Source organism: Amphiprion ocellaris, chromosome 22 (genome assembly GCF_022539595.1).
Source record: "Amphiprion ocellaris isolate individual 3 ecotype Okinawa chromosome 22, ASM2253959v1, whole genome shotgun sequence".
In the NCBI taxonomy this organism is placed as follows: Eukaryota; Metazoa; Chordata; class Actinopteri; family Pomacentridae; genus Amphiprion; species Amphiprion ocellaris.
Genome location: NC_072787.1, coordinates 17,671,588 through 17,693,207, shown reverse-complemented (window position 1 = coordinate 17,693,207; position 21,620 = coordinate 17,671,588). Strand labels below are relative to the sequence as shown.

General features: G+C 42.1%; 1 protein-coding gene across 5 annotated transcripts in view; it reads left to right on the top strand.

Annotated features, from left to right (window-relative positions):
• Nucleotides 1–21,620, top strand: part of dlgap1b (discs, large (Drosophila) homolog-associated protein 1b) — a 105,609-nt gene that overhangs the window by 53,053 nt on the left and 30,936 nt on the right. For 3 of the 5 annotated variants that reach the window (XM_055007098.1, XM_055007095.1, XM_055007099.1), the window contains exons 3-6: nucleotides 3,115–4,243; nucleotides 6,233–6,447; nucleotides 11,854–12,031; nucleotides 14,022–14,277. In XM_055007098.1, coding sequence (XP_054863073.1) covers nucleotides 3,182–4,243; nucleotides 6,233–6,447; nucleotides 11,854–12,031; nucleotides 14,022–14,277 — 1,711 coding nt within the window. In that variant the 5' untranslated portion in view covers nucleotides 3,115–3,181. The remainder of the gene's footprint in view (nucleotides 1–3,114; nucleotides 4,244–6,232; nucleotides 6,448–11,853; nucleotides 12,032–14,021; nucleotides 14,278–21,620) is intronic. The other 2 variants (XM_055007096.1, XM_055007097.1) reach the window with 2 other exon arrangements.

The window sequence follows — 21,620 nt, the reverse complement described above, 5'->3', positions numbered from 1 at the left end:
GCTCACAATGTTGGATAATTAAGGAAAAAATCTATTTTCCATTTATCTCATGTCAGCCCAAAGAAACATAGCATCCAAATTGAATTCATCCTGCTGTGCTGATGCAGCGCAGACGCTAATGGCCATTAACATTCATAGCCTGACTTGTTTTATCTACTCCTGCGTTTTGTTTGCACACCTTGCTATTCAGCGTGCAATCGCTTTAAATGTAATGAAATCCCTGTGGTTTTGAGAACCCATTCCCACTAAATAGAAGGAGCAAGTTCTAAGTTTTTCTTGTTTTTTGATTGGTTTGATTATTACTTTTGTGTTGTGGAAACCATTATTTTAAACACCTGTTCTTATCAGAGAACCTGAAACAGCAGCTCATATATATATAAGCATCTGTAATTAGGTTTGACAGCTGTGTCAAGCTTTGTAACTATATTTGTTTGCAGGGTTTTAGGTTAATATTCCTGACTAGCACATCTGATGTGTGGTGGCTGTTCCTGTATACAAATAGAATTGAACATTAACCCAACATTAACCTTTTGTAATGGCAATGTTTAAAGAGAACATTGTGTGTGAAAATATGAGCAGGAAAGTAAGCTAAGCACCCAGGTGTATGCTTGAACAATGTGTGCTCATCTTTTCTGTATAATACCAGACTGACGTCTTCCTCAAAGCAATACGTGATCGGTGATGATGTTTCATGTCTGAGATATTGGGGCAACAATCGCCTTGAGATATAACTTAGCCATCAGTATTTTGGCATGATATCATGCAGCCATCAAGGCCCCTTTTACAGTGTTGTCGTTTTAAAATGAGTCAGCTGAGACATTTAAAAGTCAGTCGGTGACCCTTATTTTCAATTAGCTAATACAGCTATGTTTTAAAAACGGTAAAGAAATTTAAATCTGCTGCAATTATCCTTTAAACTGCATTCTGCACTGTGCATAGAAGGTGCGAAAATAGCACTAAGGGGGACGTGACATAGCAAACGGCTAATTACCAGCCTGTAAAATTAATAATTCAGTATCTTTAATGAAATCTTTCATTACAACTTCGGACTGACCTGCCCAGTTGTTGAGGTCCTATATGGCAGTTGCTTAACCAGACAGGTAGAGACACAACTGGGTCAGTCAGTTGCGATGGACATACAGCTTAATACATAACTACAGCTGCCTATGAGCACATATCACTGCAGGCCATACCTGACAGACACAGTGCAACCAGCAGATCCTTCTCTTGTTGTTGATAAACTGTGTTTTACAAGCTAGCAGCATCAAAATTCAGCCTGGATATGCAGCCTGTCAGGTACACTATGCATTTGTATGTCTGTGCATGTGTGTGTGTGTCTGTGTGTGCGTGTGTGTGTATGTGTTGCTAGCAGGCAGATAGCCAGCATGACCCAACTTCAGCTTTTCAGCTTTAGTGCAGCGCTGCAGACAGCTGTGCCACAAACACGCTGCTGTGGATCACCGCGAGGGCCTTTTATTTAGGTCACATTCTGTGCTTCAGCGGCCAACAGAAGGGATCTCTGTCAACTGCAATGAATACCTTTAGTTGGACACAGCCCACTTTTTAAGTGCTCGGCAAGAAACGGACACTGTGCATGTCTTTGTGGTATGTAGCGCTTAGAGCTTCATGCGAATTCACTCTCAGATGGGCGGGGGTGGAGGACTGACCACTCTATAATTTCCATTTTCGCTCTCACAATAAAATATTAGCTTAATTCCCTGTCCCAGAATGATTTAATCCTCTGGTTCAGTATAGACGTTGAAATTGCATGAATAATTTTCCCCGGTTTTTCAATTAATCCAGCATCCAGTTTACAGTCGAAGAAAATAATAAATATGACTCACTCTGTATTCATGGACAGAAATACATCTTGCATGTGCCCTGCGCCGTGTCCTCCAGCTATGTAAAGACTTGACATGATATTTCATTCTGCTGCTCGGTCTACCCTCATTTTCTCTTGTTATGTTCATTTCCTCTCTCCCCCCTCCTAACCTTTTTTTTCCCCATCTTTTTTCTCTATTATTTACCACAGTGGCCTTTGGTACTGCATTATAAATCGCAGTAATGAATTGCCCGCTGAGGCTTGGCCACACTGCTGTCACGTTGCTACACTGGGGTGCGTGGGCTCTTATTATTGTCTCGTTAACTTCACCTCCAGTCCATTGGAAACAGTGTGGGTTCAGCGACTAGCCAGCCACAGCCCCACATGTGTAAGGAAGGCAGTTTAAGGGCGCTGATGGATGCCATTGTTTTCATGTCACCACGTAAGGGAAAGGTCGTTTATTGCAGTTGCCTCGACCAGCCCAGAAGCTGTCAGCTGGGTTTTACTGGCCAATTAGTTTGCCCCTAGAACAACTACAGGTATAGAGGCAAAGTGTAGGACCAGTCTGTGATCATTTGTTGTGTTTGTGGGTGGGGGGATGTGCATGCATGCACAGTGAGCAGATGTACTTTAAGTAGAAATAAATGTACTTTTTGAGTACTACTCGATCTGTTCATCCGCTGCTCTGTGAAAACACTGGATTGTATTTAGGAGACATCGCACAGTTATGGTGAAATAATCTGTGGGATTAAAACCTTGCAAAGGATGCTTATGCAGCTGTGTTCCCATCACCGATTTATCCTTATGTTTTTTGTTGAGTTGCACTGATGCTTCGTTTTGCAGTACCATTGAACAAATATAGCACACACATTAGCTGGAAATAGATTTGAACTCTTCTTGATGCCTCTTCTTCTTTTGTTTCTTTCTGTTTCCTCGATGCCCCGTCACTTTTTCACTGAAATCTACTGGAGCAAGCAGAGAAATGGAAGCTTGAGAACAGATCTTGGTGTCAGGGACAACATGCCAAGTGGCTGCTATATTTAGCGATCTTCCTTTTGAAGTTTTGAAGGACGAAAATACAAGACTGAAAGCGAAGAATAGGTCCTGTCAGCTTCAGCAAGTTTTCCTCGTCTGTGAAGGAGTGCCAAAAAGCATCTTCTTCAAATTAAAGCAGACGAAAACATTAAATTGTGCTTTAAGCGTATGCAAATACAAGATATTTATAATTCTCTTTTCTGTCTCTCTCTTCTTGTTTGTCTGTTTTTCCCTCATGGTTGTGTGTTTTGTTATAGAGCTAGTTTAGCGGCCTGTGCAGACTTCCTGCGGCAGCACTTGGATGTGCACGTTGACCCGGCCACGATGACAATGAAAGGCCTGTCCAGCAGCCGCAGTCACCACCACACTGTGACCTGCGACCCCTCTTACGACTCTATGACCCTGGGGCACTCGGATCGTCGGTCCTACATCCTCAACCCCGGGGAGGCTCATCCCGCTGACCACCCATGCTACACCCAGCGGAACTCCTTCCAGTCTGAGTGCAATGCCTACCCCGATCTGGCCAGCTGCACCTTCCCTCGCAGACATTACAGCTCCCACCATGAGCTGAAGGAGGAGTGCGGTGCTGTGGTGCCTTACACCGGGCCAACAGGGAGCAGTAAGGGAGGTGGAGGGAACAACAACCGGATCCCTTCGAACCTGCTCGAGCAGTTCGAGAGCCAGGCACCGTTGCGTCGTGAAGGCTACCACACGCTGCAGTACAAGCGCACTGCGGTAGAGCACCAACGCAGCGACAGCCCCGGACGAATCCGCCACCTTGTCCACTCCGTCCAGAAGCTTTTCACCAAGTCCCACTCGCTGGAGGGGCCTTCGGGGTCTGGTGGAGGAGGTAGCGGGAAGATGAACGGCAGCAAATCCAGTCCTGATGATCCTCCCTCGTCCTCTGGCACCCTAAAGCACAGCAAGCGCAGTAAGAGCAAGGATCGCTCCAAGTCAGAGCCTAAGATGCGCACTGCCATCTCAGGCTACTGGAGCTCAGACGACACGCTGGACCGGGAGGTATGCCTCTACCACCACCACCATGGGGGCAGCAGTGGAGGCCTGCCCTCAGGGGTCATGACTATGGGGCGCCACCCAGACAAATCCCAGTCGCAGTACTTCATGGAGTCCTACAATACCATCAGCGCCCAGTCTCTGAAGACGTCACGCAGCAACAACGACGTGAAGTGCTCAACGTGCTCCGGGGGCAGTAGCGGAGCGCTGCCGCTGATGGGCGCCCTCGACGGCCAAGTTCAGCTGAAGAAGAGCTCGTGGTCTTCTACTCTGACGGTGAGCAGAGCAAGAGAGGTCTACCAGAAGGCCTCAGTCAACCTAGATAAAGCTCTAGTGAAAGCCGAGCAAGGACGCACTTGCCACTTCCTACAGGTAGGACTGTTACAGCAGCCCAGCCTCTCACATGTCGTGCTTCATATATCATCTGGTGCCAGGTGCTCCTTCATGTGTCTGTTTTTCTGCATGTATCTGGGGTTGTTTGCGCCGTGTGTCTGTGCGAGTTAGAGAGATTGATCAGGGGCGCAGTGACCTAGAACGCATCCCGTCATTCCCCTCATCACGGGCCTCATGTTGACTTCATCGCTTGTTCATCATAAAACATTTTGCAAAATCATCACGACACCTGCTCCTCTGTGTTTGTGCCCAGATGCATGGAAATGTTTATACGTGAGCGTGTGGAAGTTTATGCCATTATTTCTGCATGGATTTCAAAAGACACAGCTACATTTACTTCCATGAACACAACACGTTTGTGTAAAATCTAGCATTTTTAGAGTGTACAAACACTGGAGGGAAAACACAAATTTATTCTGTTTGCAGTGCATAAAAGGCAAATTGTGACAGTAAACTACATTTCTAGGGCCGTAAAGATTGTATTTGTGGTGGTAGCAGTAGTGGAGTGCGTGCTTCAGGTTGTGTACATTTTCTTTACAGAGAGAAAGTATGGTGGCACTATGACATGGCAAATGGAAAGACATCTGCTCCAGTCGCTCAGTCGTCACCAACATATAGAGACACATGCACACAAACGCATCAACCCACCTGATCACGTTTGCCTTTTTTCTGCTTTGGAAAAGATAAAAGTGTTTCAGGTGACAGGCATTTCCTCACATTGGGGTGAGCAGCAAGTATAAGCCAGAGGAGAGAAATGCAGAAGAGAATTAAGGTGTGTGAATGTGTGTGTACTGTAGGAAAAAAAGACTAAAAGAGAGCAAATGAGGGCAACAGAGAAGAGCGTGAACGGTGAAAGTAAAAGGCCGAAAGCGAGAGTAGAAGAACATAAACGAGGGAAAGTTCTGTATGGCCATGCATTTTAACATCCTGGAAAACCGAGTGAGCAGATCAAGGAAGGATGTTGTCACTGCAGTATGGCAATAATTCTTCCAGCCTGAAAGAGCCATTCCTTTCTCTCAGAAATTGAAACGGAAGGAAAAACTGGCTTTCAAGGAGAGCAGCAGCCTGACAAGTTAGACTGCAGATATATTTTTTAATTCTTTAAATAAGAAGACATGCTAAGTGTGTCGCCAGTGTTTGATGTTCACGCACACATAATCACTTCATTTAATGCCGAACTGTTTCATACAACACCCACAAGTTACAACATCTTTGACATGCTGTCTTCTACCGTGACCCTGACATACAAAAAAAGACATAAGAAAAGCATGACTTCATCTAATATTTTTTAATGGCTCAGTACCAACACTTCACTCCTTTTGACGTCATTACAGACCCAGACTTTCCCAAGATGTTAACACAGTCTGTAGTTGCCCCTGACATCAAGGTCAGCTTGGTTTCCTAGCTACACGCCAGTCTGTTGAATGATTCTCGTGCACTTTTTTCTCGCTCTGTATCTCGTTTCTTTCACTTCAGAGCTGGTGCCCTAACAGCCACTCACATTGGGACTGCAGTGGTTCTGCTGAACAAAACCTCCTTTGTTTCCCCCCCCTCCCTCTCTCCACGTCTGCTGTCTTTTACTCCCTCTCTTTTAGATTAGGGGTAGGAGATAGTTTTGCCTCCTTTTTCTTTTTACCTTCATTAGTGTGTGAAAAGTCAGGAGCGCAGACAGAGGCCGGGGCACTGCAACGTTTTGTCACAACAGCTAATTCCCTGCATTTGATATGCAGCATGCATCACAGGACAGACAAAAGAAGGCCACCGGTACTGACAAGCTTGTGGTTTGATCAAGGCAGACCCCGCATTGATACTATTACAACCGGGCCTTTTAAGGTATTTATATCAGGGCAGTGTAGAAAAGGTTGCAGTCTTGTTGTGCGTGCTCCTATTCATGTGTGAGTGCTTCTCAAGTGTGTACTGGGATGTGTGTTTATTTCCTCTTCACCTAAACTCACCTCAACTTTGCAGGTGCCTCAGGATGACTGGAGCGGGTTCTCTCCGCTGGGGAAGGATGATGAGATTCCGTGCCGGCGGATGCGGAGCGGCAGCTACATCAAGGCCATGGCAGAGGAGGACAGCGGAGACTCGGACTGCAGCCCAAAACCTTCGCCCAAGGTGCAGGCACGACGAGCCAGCTACCTGAAGGCCACGCAGCCGTCTCTCACAGAGATGACCACGCTGAAGTGAGTGTGTCCCAGCAACCCAGCAACTCCACAAAACTACTTTCTCAGACAACTAAACTGCTTTCTCATTTACATTTTGAGGGCAACATACTTTTTCTGGATTATTTGTATGATATCACAAATGCATTTCTAATTAATGTATTTTTACTGCTTCATTGTAACTACTTTTCAGCTAACCAATCACGTATTAGATGTTACGGGACTTGTCACCTTGTTACCCCAGAAAATGGAGGAAAAGATTGAAACATGTAGCAAAACAGTCGCGTTTCAACACAAACTATGACATTTTTCTAAATCCTAATCAAGTAATTTTGGTGCCAAACCATAATCAAAATTCTAACATGTAAAAATGTTTCACAAAGTGTGAAATTTTCCTTTGTATAACCATGTAGTGTTTGTGTCTAAATCGACCCAGAAAGCATGTGAAAAGCGAAATTAAACAACAGAAAATAAAACCTGATTCTGAGACTGAAAGCAAACCCCGGTCTTCCGAATGAAAATCTAATAACTGCTTTATGCCAACAACCACCATTATATTACATTTAAAACATAGTTGGGAATGCGGTTTAATTGTAAGGAATCTAATTTTGTGAAAACTGGGTTGGTACTTGGGATGAAACCTTTTTTTTCTAAAATTGGATATTCAGTTAAAAAATGTTTTAATTAATTATTCAGAAAGGTCAGAAAAAAAAAGAAAAATGGGCAACACAATTTCCCAGAGCCCTGCGAAATAATTACCAAAATTACCACATTTGCAATTATATAAAGCAGGACCTCTTCACATGTGAGGACTTAGAGCCAGTTAACATTTAACATTTTGGCTTATTGCAGTATTTCTGTTAGAAAAAATACCACTGATTAACTTTGAATCATCCACCTAAGCACCTAATTGACTAATCATTTCAGTATTGTTGGGTGTTTGTGTGCAGTGTAACTGCAGGCCCGACTGTACATTATGTTTGAGCACATGCTTCTGAATATAGTGTTCAAGTGCGCTGAAAGCCTCAAGTCAAACAGCACAGTGTCAGTGAATCAGACAGGCGAGATAAAGGGAATGAAAGTCAAAGAGAAAAGTCAACCAACAGATTGAGATGGAGGCAGCCAGTGTTACTCACACATATTCCCAGCAGCAGTCTGGCTCATGTGTAAGTTCTTGGCTCTCAGTGGTCACAGTTTAATTACCTGCTCTGTGTTTACAACTCAGACACACACTTTTGTCTTCGTAGCTCGCCTCTGCACCGCTACAATCACATAACACATTAAACAGAGCTTTCATTTGAAATACATAATGCCTGTTCATGTACCGAAATCTCTTCAAACATAAATGGCATGTTAGAGAATGTTATCAAATATTTTGTCCCTTGCAAAACCAGCTCTTTCTGAAAGATCTGAGGTTAAAAGCTGAGTTAAAAGCTTATTTGAAGCTTGCCATGAGGTTGCTTCTTGTTATATAAAGTGTTGTCTGCTCAGCAGCGTATTTTTTTCACAGCATGAGTTCATAAAGTATTCATCAGCGAGCCCATCAAGAAAATGTCTGATGCAACATAGTCTTGGAACACATAAAGCCGACAACATCGTCCACAAATGAGTCCACACATGTTTACTCGGCTAATACAAGAAGTTAGGTTATCAAAACTGATGGAATTGATGCACAAGCTTCTCAATAAACCAGAAATCGCCTTTAAATTTATCACCATCTTACATGTCATCTCATAGTTTTCGACCTGGCCGCCTTAAACTTCTAATAACCCACATTCTTGCTGCACTGAAACACTGAAAGAACTGAGGACTTCTAATGCAGCATTGGGCTGTGACTGATTAGCTGTGTAATATACAGAGATGAGAGGAACACCAGTGGGTGCTCAGTCATTGTTACTGGTTGCACAAACACTAGCGTGCACATGCACACCCTTACGTAAGTGCAAGTGGCACAGCTTGGGGCCCACTAATGACTTGAATTTGGCCCGGGGATTGCCATCATCATCTGATGGAACCCAGTGGAACAAACCAAACTGCAGTGCTGCACATTGGAGATAGAGAATGAGGCAGGAGCAGCTGACATCTTGTTTTCACACTGCGCTTTTGGGAGCTGGAGCAAGTCTGTTACACTCCACAGTGATTAAATAATCAGCTTTGTTGTTCCATATGTTTCGGAGCTCAGTCTGTGTGACCATTGTCTCTTCGATTACTTGGGAATAAGCTGCTGAGAAGTTGTGCAGTTTGTTTATTCTTGCCCAATGCTAACCTCCCTCTTTATTAAAACACATGGCACACAGATAAAGCGTGTATTTTAAATGGATTGAATTATTCCTGGCAGACAAACAAGCTCAGGAGAAAATTACATCCTTTCTTGTTTCCCTCACTCGCTAATAGCAGTCTTTCTTTTTGCCACAATTTCATTTATTTCTGGCCCAGATTTTATCAGGTTTATTTTGTGTGTCGCACGAAGAAGACACATCTTTCCATCCCCCCAACAACACTACACTTATGTTTTTCATTAAGACAGTGACTGAGAAGAGGAGAAAGAGGAAATTTAAGTTGGACAGAGAAACTTTAAGCGTGGAAGCCGGAAGACAAGAGGACAAAACATGCTGATGGGGATGAAGACTTCTGAGAAAAGAGCAGATCTACAATTACAAACACACTTGGTAATGTGGTGGAAATCAGCAGTCAGCTTCAGACAGTCTTGATTCCTGACTGGCAGAGGAATATGTGTTCATTAACGTCACTTGTTCCATGGAGGCCCCTGGAATAGACTGACCTCCACATCTTTGGGTGGTACTGATTACAGGCAGGGTCCACCATTCAAGCTGCCACAATAGACATCATTGGTTCTATAATCAGCCCCACAGGGAAATCAAGAAGCGATGTGGATGGAAATAATGATCTAGGTAGATTCTTCATTCACTTGATTCCTCTGTGCATCACACACAGTTACAGACTCCAGGTGGTTGATATGGATGATTCACACCAATCTCTGAGGTCTAGAATATAAATTCTGACTTTTTTCTTGGATTTAAAGACAAATTTTCAATATAGAATGAAGTGACCTCTCATCATATGGTCGGAAAATCAATTTTTTATTGGTTATACCTTTAAATAGTGCCAGCAATTGCACTGACTGTTCATTATTTTCTTAATTAATCGATTGATTGTTTTGTTGGTAAAGAGTTTTAAAAGAGGAGAAAACTAAGTCCAGACATCATCACAGCACCGCTGATGATGATGAAGGCCCCTAACCTTGAAAAAGTTCATTTTTATCCTTATCCTTGACCCTTTTCATGCTTAAACTTAACCAAATCTTAGCCACCACAATGTGTGATCAGAAAACAGTTAAATTTAAAAGTGGAAGTATCTGTTAATAGTGCTTGGACAACATTTTTCGTCATGGTCATGAATTGTTGTTTAATTCAGAAAACTTGCTCAAAGATATTCAGTTTACTTCCATAGAAGACAAAATAAATCACAAAATATTTACATTTGGGAAGCTGATGATTGATTTTCTGTCATTTTATTATAACTCCACTCTTGAATTGTCAGACAGCCAATTACTGCATTATGCTGCTTCTAGCAAGCATACAAACTACGTTGTGGTCTTCAGGGGAGCTCACTTTTTTTTATATTTTTATGGTCAATAACAACAGATACAACATTTATCAAGCATTAAACATATGATTTAGCTTTTATTTTACATGACATGTTTTGTTTTATGCCTGTTGGTGTGAAGAAAGCTTGTTTTTTAAATCAACTTTGAGTTTAAATGAGGAACGTTTATAATATCGCACTGCTACACTTCAGTGGTGATGGCAAGAACAGCGTGCATGCTGGTATTTTTTATTAAAGTGAATTGGTGATTAGTCACCCTCATGCATAAATCATACATCAAAATTTCACACATCATGTTTCCAGGGGAGCTCATGCCTTATTAAGAAGAGCCAAACTCCCCCCTGGCTCTCCTGTAGTTCAAACTGTTTTTGTGCATGTATATCAGAACAGAGATAAATGAGCAGATTTTAGCTAATTTTGTCACCCAAAATCGATTTAGCATTGCCAATGAAGTCAGGACAGTCGGACCAAAACAGAATTTGTCTCATAATTCTGCAAATTTGTGACAACACAACAGATTCCCTGTTTGCCTGACAACTGATAGAAATACTTGTTGAAATATGCATTAAGAAGCACAGTGCTACTATTGAAACACCTCGATGGAAAAGCCTCCGATTAAAAAAGAATGAGCTGTGTTGATAAATCAAACTGACAGCATGACTTACTATTGAAAGCTTTTATGCAGAAGCTTTGAATTCTTGTCAATGTCAAAAATCCAGAGGGACAGTCGAGCTACATGCCGACATGTTTTAAAATTAATAACTGTCTATCCAACATGCTTATTCATATCTCAGTCGTTTATCTGTCCTTTCCCTGCAACCCTCCCTTTCATCCAAGAATGACTAATCTAGTTTGCTTTGCTGTGGTAACCACACTCTATTTTAAGGAGGAAATGCATAATTAAAGCACATCTGACCCGGAGGCATAGAGCAAAAGTGTGTATACGTACAGTGTTTTTCTCTAAATATTCTTATATGTGAAAATGAGAGACAGAGTGGGGGAAAATTGAAGTATTTGTCCCTTAATTCTCATTGCTGATTTAAGAATATAATCTCCATAATCTGTGTTGTAATCTTTTCCTCTCACTGCACTTCTCAGTAAGTTGGTTTAGTAGGCCACCGTGCTCATTGAGTGGAAAGCAAGTCAGCTTTTTAGGTTTTAGTTCCCCAGATTAATGAATTGTTCAGCCTGTGCTCAGTCGCTGCGTAACCTAAACACACAATTCTTCACACGTGCACGCACAGACAAAAACATCACATAGGTGTGAAGCCTGCTGAGCAATCAGCTTGTAGGCAGGTGAGAGCTAATGAGACACCTATTCATCTTCCTTGGAGACGGGATGTGAGCATTTTTGTGTCGATCCATAGGTGTCTGTTTTTGAGTCTCTTATATGCGTTTTAACATGTAAAATCTCTAAATTAGATACACCTCACAAGAACACACAACACACTTGACTTTCCTGACATGCATGCAAGTGTTCTCACCGTTAAGTGTTTCAGAAAGTGCTTACAAGGTGCCTCAAGGACAAACTACCTAAGCTACTGCGAGTGTTTCTCAATAGTCCCGCGCTTGTTGATTAGATAAGGGTGTCTCCTGAAGCAACTGTGGATTGATCTATATCTTTGGGTTCACACACAGCCAAGTACTCTGCAAATACCTTCTCTCGATTCCTTTTCATCGCTTCATCTCTCCCTCTGTTACCCTGCTCTTTCACTGCCTCTATCTTGCTTTGTTTTTCACCTTTTCTTCTTTTTTTTTGTCCCTCCTTTTTTTCCTTTCTCTTTGCTTCTCTTGCTGCAGGATTTCCACTGAGCACTCGCCCAAGCTGCAGATCCGGAGTCACAGCTATCTGCGGGCGGTGAGTGAGGTTTCCATCAATAGGAGTCTGGACAGCTTGGACCCGGCAGGGCTGCTGGCCTCGCCTAAATTCCGCTCCCGAAACGAGAGCTACATGAGAGCTATGAGCACCATCAGCCAGGTTAGTGGCACTCTGCCTCTCTGTCGTCGGCCTCTGCTCCTTCTGTACCTCCGTGGCTGTATCCAGTAAGGTCGTGCAGTGGGAGGAAATCCTATCCATGACCATTCTAGGGCCTGAATTAGCAATCAGGTCAGCATCCAGTGAAGTATGAAGAATATGAAAAACCCCCAATCTCCTAATTAGTGCATACGTCTGCGTGCTGTTTTCTGGAGCTCAGATGATGCAGGCGAATTCAGATTGGCTAATTAAACAGGAGGGCATACAGAACCCCCTCTGCCAGTACCCTCCATGTACTGCTGTAATATGCTCCTTCTGCCTCAGCATATTTCATGAACCAAGATGACAGACGAGAAATGTTCTCTTCATTTTAGCATCTGCTGTATAAGAGATGGAAAAACAAGAATAAACATGCAGCCGTGTGATTTTTATGACTATTGGAATTGGTTCCAAATGATAGTGTGTACTTGCCTTGATGTAACACCTACTGAACGTCAAAGAATTGGCAAGGAAACACTCAGGTATGTTATTGTCATGGCTGCTACAAAATAAGATGTTAGTCGTTTTAGATTTTTGAGCACTACTTCATACTCTGCATTATCTGGAGTGGCAGGGGAGCTTAGCTTACCTTTTCGCCTGGGGTAATGGGGGATATGCGTCCTCTCCCCCAATCCAAAGCCCAGGGGAAACACTTTGCCTCACCATCTGAATGATGGACCCTTGAGACATCCCTTCAAGTTCTGGCATGGAGCAGGCCCAGAGGAGTAAAGTCAGACTGGACCTGGCGTCTACAAAAAGAATTTAAAAAAAAAAAAAAAGGTGCTGCTTAGGTTTTCTTTCTCGCTCACTCTCAGATTGTGTTTGCATGGAGTGTGAAGTGACACGTAAAGAAAAGGCTTAACATCAAAGGATTGAATCGAGGTCCACAAACCTTCCTGATTCCAAGCTCTGCAGTATACACTCACACTTGTCTGACTGTACACTCTCCTTACTGACAAACACCCAAAGCTGTGTTCCCATTCGATTCCTCCCCGTGAAGACATCTTGGCAACTCTTCAAGGAATAGAATGGAGCTTTCATAGTATCTCCCCTCACATAACCCGATGTGCTTCACACACCCGTCTCACAAGTCTGTGGAAAGTTTTCCCAGTTTTTGTTTACTTTCGACCCTGTTTTGAAACCAAAACTGCACCGGCTAATGATGTAGCTGTAGCTAGATTTCCTCGAGTCACATCTCAAATCCCACTAGTCCCAGCTTTGACACTTCCTGTTCTCACCTTTATTAACAGCACTTGTAGCATTTCACTCCGTTGTATGGCCCTTTGAAGTTTTTATCCTGCAGTGATTCCTCCTCCACTGCACCCCTTGGATACTTTTTTTTCCAAATGTATTTCCTTTTTAAGTATATGTAAATTCCTGTGAATGGCTTGAAGCTTCACAAGACAGTTTGAGAGGTGAAAGTGGTAAAAGTTTGACCAATCTGTGATACTTTATCAAAGAACTCCAAGTTACGCATTTCATCTGAGAATAGAATTTCCTGCAAATTCATATTTTGATGGTTTTTTTCTCAAAGGTTTTGAATGAAAAGAAGGTGATTCACCATTCATATCAACTTTTTCTTTCTTTTTTTTTGCAAATATGGTGAATCTACCTACTACAAATTACAGAAACAATAGAACTGTCTGTCAATTTACGATTTAAGTGCATTTGTACATAAAATTTCTGCCTAGTGAAGCTTTAATCAATGAAGTAGCACAGTAACATTGACTCTTGCAGCACTGAGCGATGTTTCCCTGGCTTTTTTTTTTTTTTTTTTTGCTTCGGTTGTATATTGTCCCTTCTCCTTTGTCTTGCACTGTACTGGTGTGCGCCTGTGCATTTTTATTTTTTCCTGGGTGTCTACACTTCTATGTTTTGTTTTTTTGTTGTTCATCTGGCTGTTTTGTTTGCACATGCTGTATGTGTGTGTGTGCATGTTTCCCCTCCTCTGCAGGTGAGCGAGGTGGAGGTGAACGGGCAGATCGAGGCAGTGTGTGAGTCAGTGTTCAGTGAGATGGAGTCACAGGCGGTAGATGCCCTGGACCTGCCCATGCCCGGCTGCTTCCGCATGCGGAGCCACAGCTACGTGCGTGCCATAGAGAAGGGCTGCTCACAGGATGAGGAAGAGGGAGCCGTCGCGGTGGGCAACAGGAGGAATAACTCGCCGCCGCGCACCACCACCACCGTCAGAACCATCCAGAGCAGCACAGGTCGGTGGGGACATGTACTTAACACATGCAGACTCATGACGGCGCGTGAACATACATAATCCATAACCCATTATAAATTGAAGTGTGAGCATAGGAAGTATGTTTTATGGATGTTTTTTCTAAGTTGTGCAGCATGTGTATGGTATCAGCAGAGGTAATAAATAAATTAAACTGCAGTTACTGCAGAGCATGATTTAGACAGGATGTTTGATTAACAGCCATCAAATCAAATTGTCTAACTCTCCTCTGTTGAATGTCAGTCTTGCACTTTTCTGTGAGCAAAAAGAGCTGACTTGGTTAGCTGACCATGGACTACTTTTACTTTGCAAACACAGACCCAAACCCCTCGATATTATTATCCATCTGACCCAGTTTTCTCCTCAGATACAATAAGACGAATCCAGAGCTGTTTTTCCCGCATAAGAGCTTATTTAAGCTGTAAAGCTCAGTGACTGCTGGGTCTTATTTTAGCCCTCTTGTGTGCCTCATGGTCTGGAGCGCTTGGCTTTCCAGCATTACTGCATGCAGTATTGATGCTGAGTGGTGCTGGCACCCAACACTGGGTGCTTCTATGTTTCCCTCTGCAAATCCAAACGTCATCTCCTTACACTGAGTGGGTTGAGTCACCGCCGCCTGACGCACATTGGCGTTCGCTCCCATTCTATTTAATTATGCCAATTAAAAGACAGCATCTCTCCAAACCTGGCTGACAAGGGTTATAGTCAGCTAATTAAACACATTTACTGCAAATTGGAAGAATAGCAAAAGTAGTTCAAGTGAATTCAAAGGGCTTTACACTGATACTGAGCAAACATTTATTTAATGCTGTTTAAAATTTGCTTCTTCTTGTTCAAGACTATCATTTCCTTCTCATGCTTGGGGAAATTAGACAATATGAAGTTGCGCCCCAGTATTTTTATCATTATATATCAATGGACAGTTCGGGTAAACAGTGCAATTGAAGGTAATGGAAGATTCAGTTGATTGTTCTATTGTGTGCTGGTAGTTATTGATCTGTTAAAGAAGACTGATAAGATGAAGAAAGGGACATTCAGTGCTCCCTCCTTGGAGAAAGGAAGAGATAATGAAGACCATCTATCAGGCGAGGCGTTGCAGAGGCTAAAATCTGGTTTTCAAGCGAGACGCCTGCTTTGCAATAAAGGACACACTGAGTCTCTCTTTCTCCAGATGTCTCTCACACACCTCAAAGGTATATTTATTGATCTGCGGAGACAGCAGCTTTCAAAATAATGTGTCAGGTAAAAAGTGACAAAACAGAAGGCTCTGTCTGCGCATGTGAGTGTGATGTAGCACAAACATCAGCAGCAGTGGAATCATGACTGCCGGCAATTTAACGATGGTCCATTTTTGGCGTCTGAGTTTGATGAACAGATGTTGTAGAACTTCAGAGACATTAGTCTGTTGTGTCGTCACTTATGATCCGATATTATGGCATTGCCTCCAATTGAGGGAAATCGTCCTTGCATAGTTGGAAGTGATTGGCTGCTGACCCTTGACCGTCATTATCTGCCGAACGTATTGTATCCTGGAATCAGCTGCAAGTGAGGCTCCAACAAACGAGACAGGGACATCGAGTTCGAGTGATGAATTATAGGTCAATATGAAGAGCAGATCACTGTGGTTGGTACTGAAGGTAGGGGATTGCGTCAGATTACTGTCATAGTTGTACTACCGCACAATTCATCACCTCCTTAGATCTGCACCAGTCGTCAGTCACTGTAATTAATTAGCTCCCTCTCCTTTTTCTCCTCCTGGGCGAAGGCTGTGATTGAAGAGGAAAGGAAGAGAGGGAGACTGGGAGGAGAACAGGAAAAGGTCTTAGTGTGACTACATTTTTCCTGTCTTAATCTCTACATTTTTAACACACACTCATCTGCAATGTTAACGCCATCAGTCACCAATTTACTGCTCATGCAGGGTGCTAATACAGGGGTTGCAGGTGGTCTTGGACTCTTTAATTAACACCACCAACTCTTAATCAACACCCCTTTTAAACCTGAAAAGGTTGGGGCAGGGGGCTGAGAAATTGGGCTAATTGTTTTATATTTATCTCCACTGTAAAATCTGTTTGCGTAATGAATTGAAAAATGAGGGTCAACTGACACTGAAAAGAGGCAACAAGTGCATATTTTGCTCACAGTGGTGGATGTAATTAAGTACATGTACAAAAAACAAGTAAACAGTTTTTAACCCTTTGTACTTTAGTTGAATATCTCCATTTTACATAATTTTAGATTTCTATTACATTTGTACATGTGTTATCGTTTAAATTGCCCAGCAGTATATAATACAGTTGAAATTACCTCAAGCCTCCCCAAATCACAACATGCCACTTCTATATTAAAGCAGTAATATGTACATTTTAGCATTTTATAACTAACAATATTTTTTGTCTAATAGCAAACTTACTTTTTTACTTTTACATGAAGGGCATTTTTTTCTGATTTAAGATTTTGAAAGCAGGACTTTGACTTGTGACAGACCGTTTTACATTGAAGTTTTCCTTCTTTTATAACCTTGAAGATGCTTCTCCCACGACTACTTGCTAATGCCTTCTGCTAGCATGGACATAAAGTGGTGACACCTTTACAGATAAATGCAAACTATTAATGCAAAATTCACTTCATTAATTCTGTTCCTCCACATATTTAACAAACCTCCTTTTCACCTAAAATATTCCATATTCAAATAAAAGTCCTTATTTCCAAAACAACAAAAGGACTGAATGAAAACTGTGCTTGAAAAATAGCATATAGGATGGTTTGACATTTTATATTTTGGGGGAGTTGTTGTATGACTGCTTAGATTAAATGATTGATAACTTGAATAAGTAGATGACAAAATAAATGAATTTTTAAAATCTTCATTCATTTTAAGTATTATTTATTAACCGCACCGTGTTTATCCCACTTGCGTCCATATATTGCAGAGGTGCCTGAAAAGCCAAACACTGTAAATAAATTATTTCCTAACAAAACAACAGAATGCATGGGGATGCATGCACCCCTCTTATTCCTAAAAACACTATTTTAAGATTAAACAAAAGAAAAGTGACTGACAGCTCATGCCCTGCACTACTGCACTTTGTGAAAAGTCATTGTAAATACTGAGAGAAGTTTTCACTGCTGATTGATACACCGTGAATGTAAGGCATGAGAAATAGTTGGGTGAAGTCGGAGTGCAGAGTTGCTGCAGCAAACTCAACCTTCACTTCCTGGACAAACTAACACGAACAAAAAGAAAACTCTAATTCAGATTTCAGAAGCAGTGAGGTTTTGTATGTGAAAACTCTGCTGCCAGTGTTGTTTTTCTTCTAAACTCTGCAGATTTTAATATGGTCAAATTATGGTGCTGTGATCCACCATGCTGCCTGGATGATATAAACATCTTGTGCACAAAATACAGGCCTAACTGTAACGCTGCTGCAGTTGCCTAAGTCTAAAAAAGAACTAGATGTATCAGCATTTCAATTTATTCCCATCATTTTCAATAACTAATGAGAACAAAAAAGAGGAGTCCATCCAAGGAAGTCGGTTCAGACTACTGATTTCATTAGTGTTTATCCTTGGTGGTATGGTTCTGCTTTGGGACCAGAACAAATCCATGGAACAGCTAATATATGTTTTAACAGTCAAAGCAACTAAAACTGCACTATGATGTGAAATATTCAGTTCATAAACGTGGGAGTATTCTCCATCTGTACCTCCCATCCGACATCATGTAGATGTAGTTTAACGTGTACACATAATGGAGATGTGATGTAACATCATTGTACTGTGGCGTGGTGCTGTGTTAGCTTTGCAGCACTCGCTACTCAAAGTGTAGATGCACAACACCCATAGGAACAAAGCAGCTCTTATGTACGAGCCTGAACAAAATGCATTATATAATCTCACATTACAGACATTGGACATTTTCAAACTTTCTCTCTGTCTGTCCTCACGTATGTAAGAGACTATAAGCAACATTTAACTTGCAACAAAGTGATGTCCTGCAAGTACACATTAAAAGCTTTTACGGCTTTGTTTATTTCTGTTGTTCCGTGATGCAGGAGCAACATGCGCGTATGCACACACACATTCATACGATTCACAGTAAATCGTCTGGAAGCCCAAAGTGCGAAGCGAAGACGTTGTTGCGGTGAATATTGTATGATGTTTCTGAGGGCTGGTTCAAGCCCCAGTTCCAGAAAAAGGCCTGCTCTTATGGTTTCTGCTCCCACTTGTCCTGGCAGCAAAGTGCCAAAATATCACACTCTCACACACACACACACACACACACACAAAGACACACACACACACACACAGGCAGGCAGCCGAGACCTATCAGCTTCCGCTCGTGCTCCTCTCCAGTTTGCCCACTGTGCCGCTCCAGCCCATTACTATTGATGATCTTTTTAATCCCGTGGAAGGAGACCGAAGTAAGGGGCTGTCCTTTGATCTCTTCTCTTTGAACCTCAAGTGGCTGTGGCTGCTTTTTGCCTGCCTTTCTGCCCACTCAAACTGGCACATCCACACACACACGTCAACCCTCGCAATCACTCACACAGACATATTACTATTGCCTCGGACAGGCATGTTGGCCTCGGCATCAGCTCCTTTGGATCGGTTTAACAAAATCTGGAGCAGATCCTCTTTCTAAAGCTTGGGAAAATCCATAGCAATCGGTTAATGTGAGGGTTTTACTGCCTCTAAGCCCTGGCTCCTCAACCCCACGTCGTCTCCAGTTAACGTATTCATCACCTCTTCACTCTGCTTTGTCTTCTCCTTACTTGGCCTCTTACACAACAGCTAGATCCCCTGCTTTTCACAGCAGCGACTGGAAGTGTGGATAAATCAACCAGTTGTTTCGCCGAGGAGAATAATTGACCTTCAATTAGAAACTGTATACGCACAGATCTTAAGGCTGGGAATTTTGCCATAGTTTCTCTTTCTCTTTCTGTCACCCTTGGTTTCCCTGGCTCATTGACCTGTTGTCAATTATCCAGCCTCATTTTCCCAGCATCTATTTTTCAGAGGTGCAGAGGGATTGGCTGAAAAGAGAGGCTTTCCTGCCTTAGCTCTCCGTAATAGGTTACAGGATAATGTTTAATTTATGGCTGTGAATTTTCTTTGGCCCCGTACAGAGACATTGTGCTGAATAAAGCATTTCTTAAGTAAGCATTCAAGGCTTGCTTGTGGTATATATTGCTGATGGTCTTGTCAAGCACTCGGTGGAATATAACCTCTTCATTTAGTTTTCTGACACAGCTTCGACACACTTTCATGAGTTTGCACTGTAGTTCTCTATCTCAAACACCAGAACTAGAAAAACTCATTAAAATATTTTATTATACTTTAGATTGACTGTGTTTTTTAAACATGGATTCTCAGTATAAATTTGTTCCAAAAGAACAACAATTAAACTGAAATTTCTAATCTCTCTGTGCCACTTTTATTCCAAATAGGATATCCATCAATTTATTAAAGAACCCATATTACGCTTTTTGGATTTTTACCTTTTCCTTTAGTATGTTATAGCTTTTATGTGTATGTAAAATGTCCTCAGACTTACAAAGCACGAAGTCCACATCGAATGGAGTTTTTCCTCTGTTACTTATTTATGTCATCATGTAACGCATTTGCATAACTTCTGCCTGGCAGCTAGTTTGGCACAACCTCAAACAAAAAATGTGCAGCTGCCTCACAGTTCATCATTATTTCTTTATTAGAGTTGCTTCTATAGGGCTACATCCCTATACTCATAAATCTCGGATTACTGTATGCAATTAACATTAGCTTACTTTTATCAGGCCAGCTGTCCAATCAACGCAGAATGAGCTTTTCAGGAGGGAGGTCTTAATGAGACAAGGCAAGAAGAGATGATGCAGCAATGTCTGGTACAAGAAAAGAAAATATTTTTTGAACAGTAAAGCATGTAAACATATTCTAATAGACCTCAAAATTACAATTATAAACCTGTAAATATACATAATAGGGGCTCTTTAAAACCACTACTTACTAACTATAGGCTTGTTCTGAATTAGCAGACCAGAACAGAGTTGGAGACACCTCATGAAGAAGACATTAATATATGAACAATATTGAAAAAGATAGAAATAATTAACAAAGGAAAAGTTTGGGGAAATGTGCTCCTTGGCTTTCTTCCTGATCTCTTGGCAAGAAGTGATTTCCCAAACAGCCAAACTTTTCCTTTAGAAAGAAGTATTTGCAATTAGCAGACAAAGCTTTCACTGAACAGAACTTTTAATACAAGCAGATATCCGGACGTTTTAAAATAGTAACTTCCACGCTTGCTTTTAGTAGTAAGTACATTGCATTAGAAGTTAGTATCAAGATGTCATCAGAGAAACTTTTTCCCAAATTCAGTATAGAAAGGCTCATTTTATCCTGCAGCACTAATCTTATTAGGGATCTTAATGCAGTATTTTCAGACTTTACTGTAGTGAAATCTTATGGCTCTTTTATATTGCCAGCTCTGTATTACAGCAGATTACCAGAGGCTGAAATAAAGCCTGTACAACACTGCCCCCAGGGGCTCAGAGTAACACAGCACTGCACCTCTGCCCTCTCTTCCTGCTGAGGCTGTGTGAGTGGGAGGATGAAAAACTACCAGACACTTTGACCCAATTAATGACAGTCACCGCCATCACTGGCACCTCTCCAGGAGTTCCGTTCTGAGAGAGCTCGTGAGAATAAATATCCGTGGATTTCCCAGTGGGCTCGACGTAAGTGGCAGGGATGCAGATCGCTGAAGTCCGGCCGAATCAGGATCAAGCCGAGCACTCGACCGGAGCTCCCCCTTACACCTCCACCAGCCCACGCACATATCCAGGAGCAAGGCAGAAATTTGTTTGTCATATGTCAGAGTGACTCATATGTTATACAAGCGAAGGAAAATGCCGCTGTAGGGCTCTCTGTGTGTGTTCTGGTATGTGGTTTGTGAAGGTCCACCCTGGAGGTGGGACTGCAGGTGGAGGGCCTCTGTGGCAGCATTAGGTTTGACAAAGCTTCCAACACTGACCACTGAGCAGCGTTTCTTTGATCCACGCTGCTGCAGTCGCTTACTGTTGATTCGGCCATCTGCTTGCCTGGTGTGTCTTTTAACAGAGAGTGAGAAGTTCAGAGCAAAGTCAGGATGAAAGGCACACAGAGTGTCACTGGTCTATTGGAATGAAGTTTAGCTTTTGCATTGTTGCCATGCGTTCTGGCTCATTTCTATGATTTAAAATACAAAGGATTAGATACAGACGAGAGTTGTACATTACTGATATTCTGACATGTATGCTTCACTTGAAAAAACAACACAATAATCCTAAAATT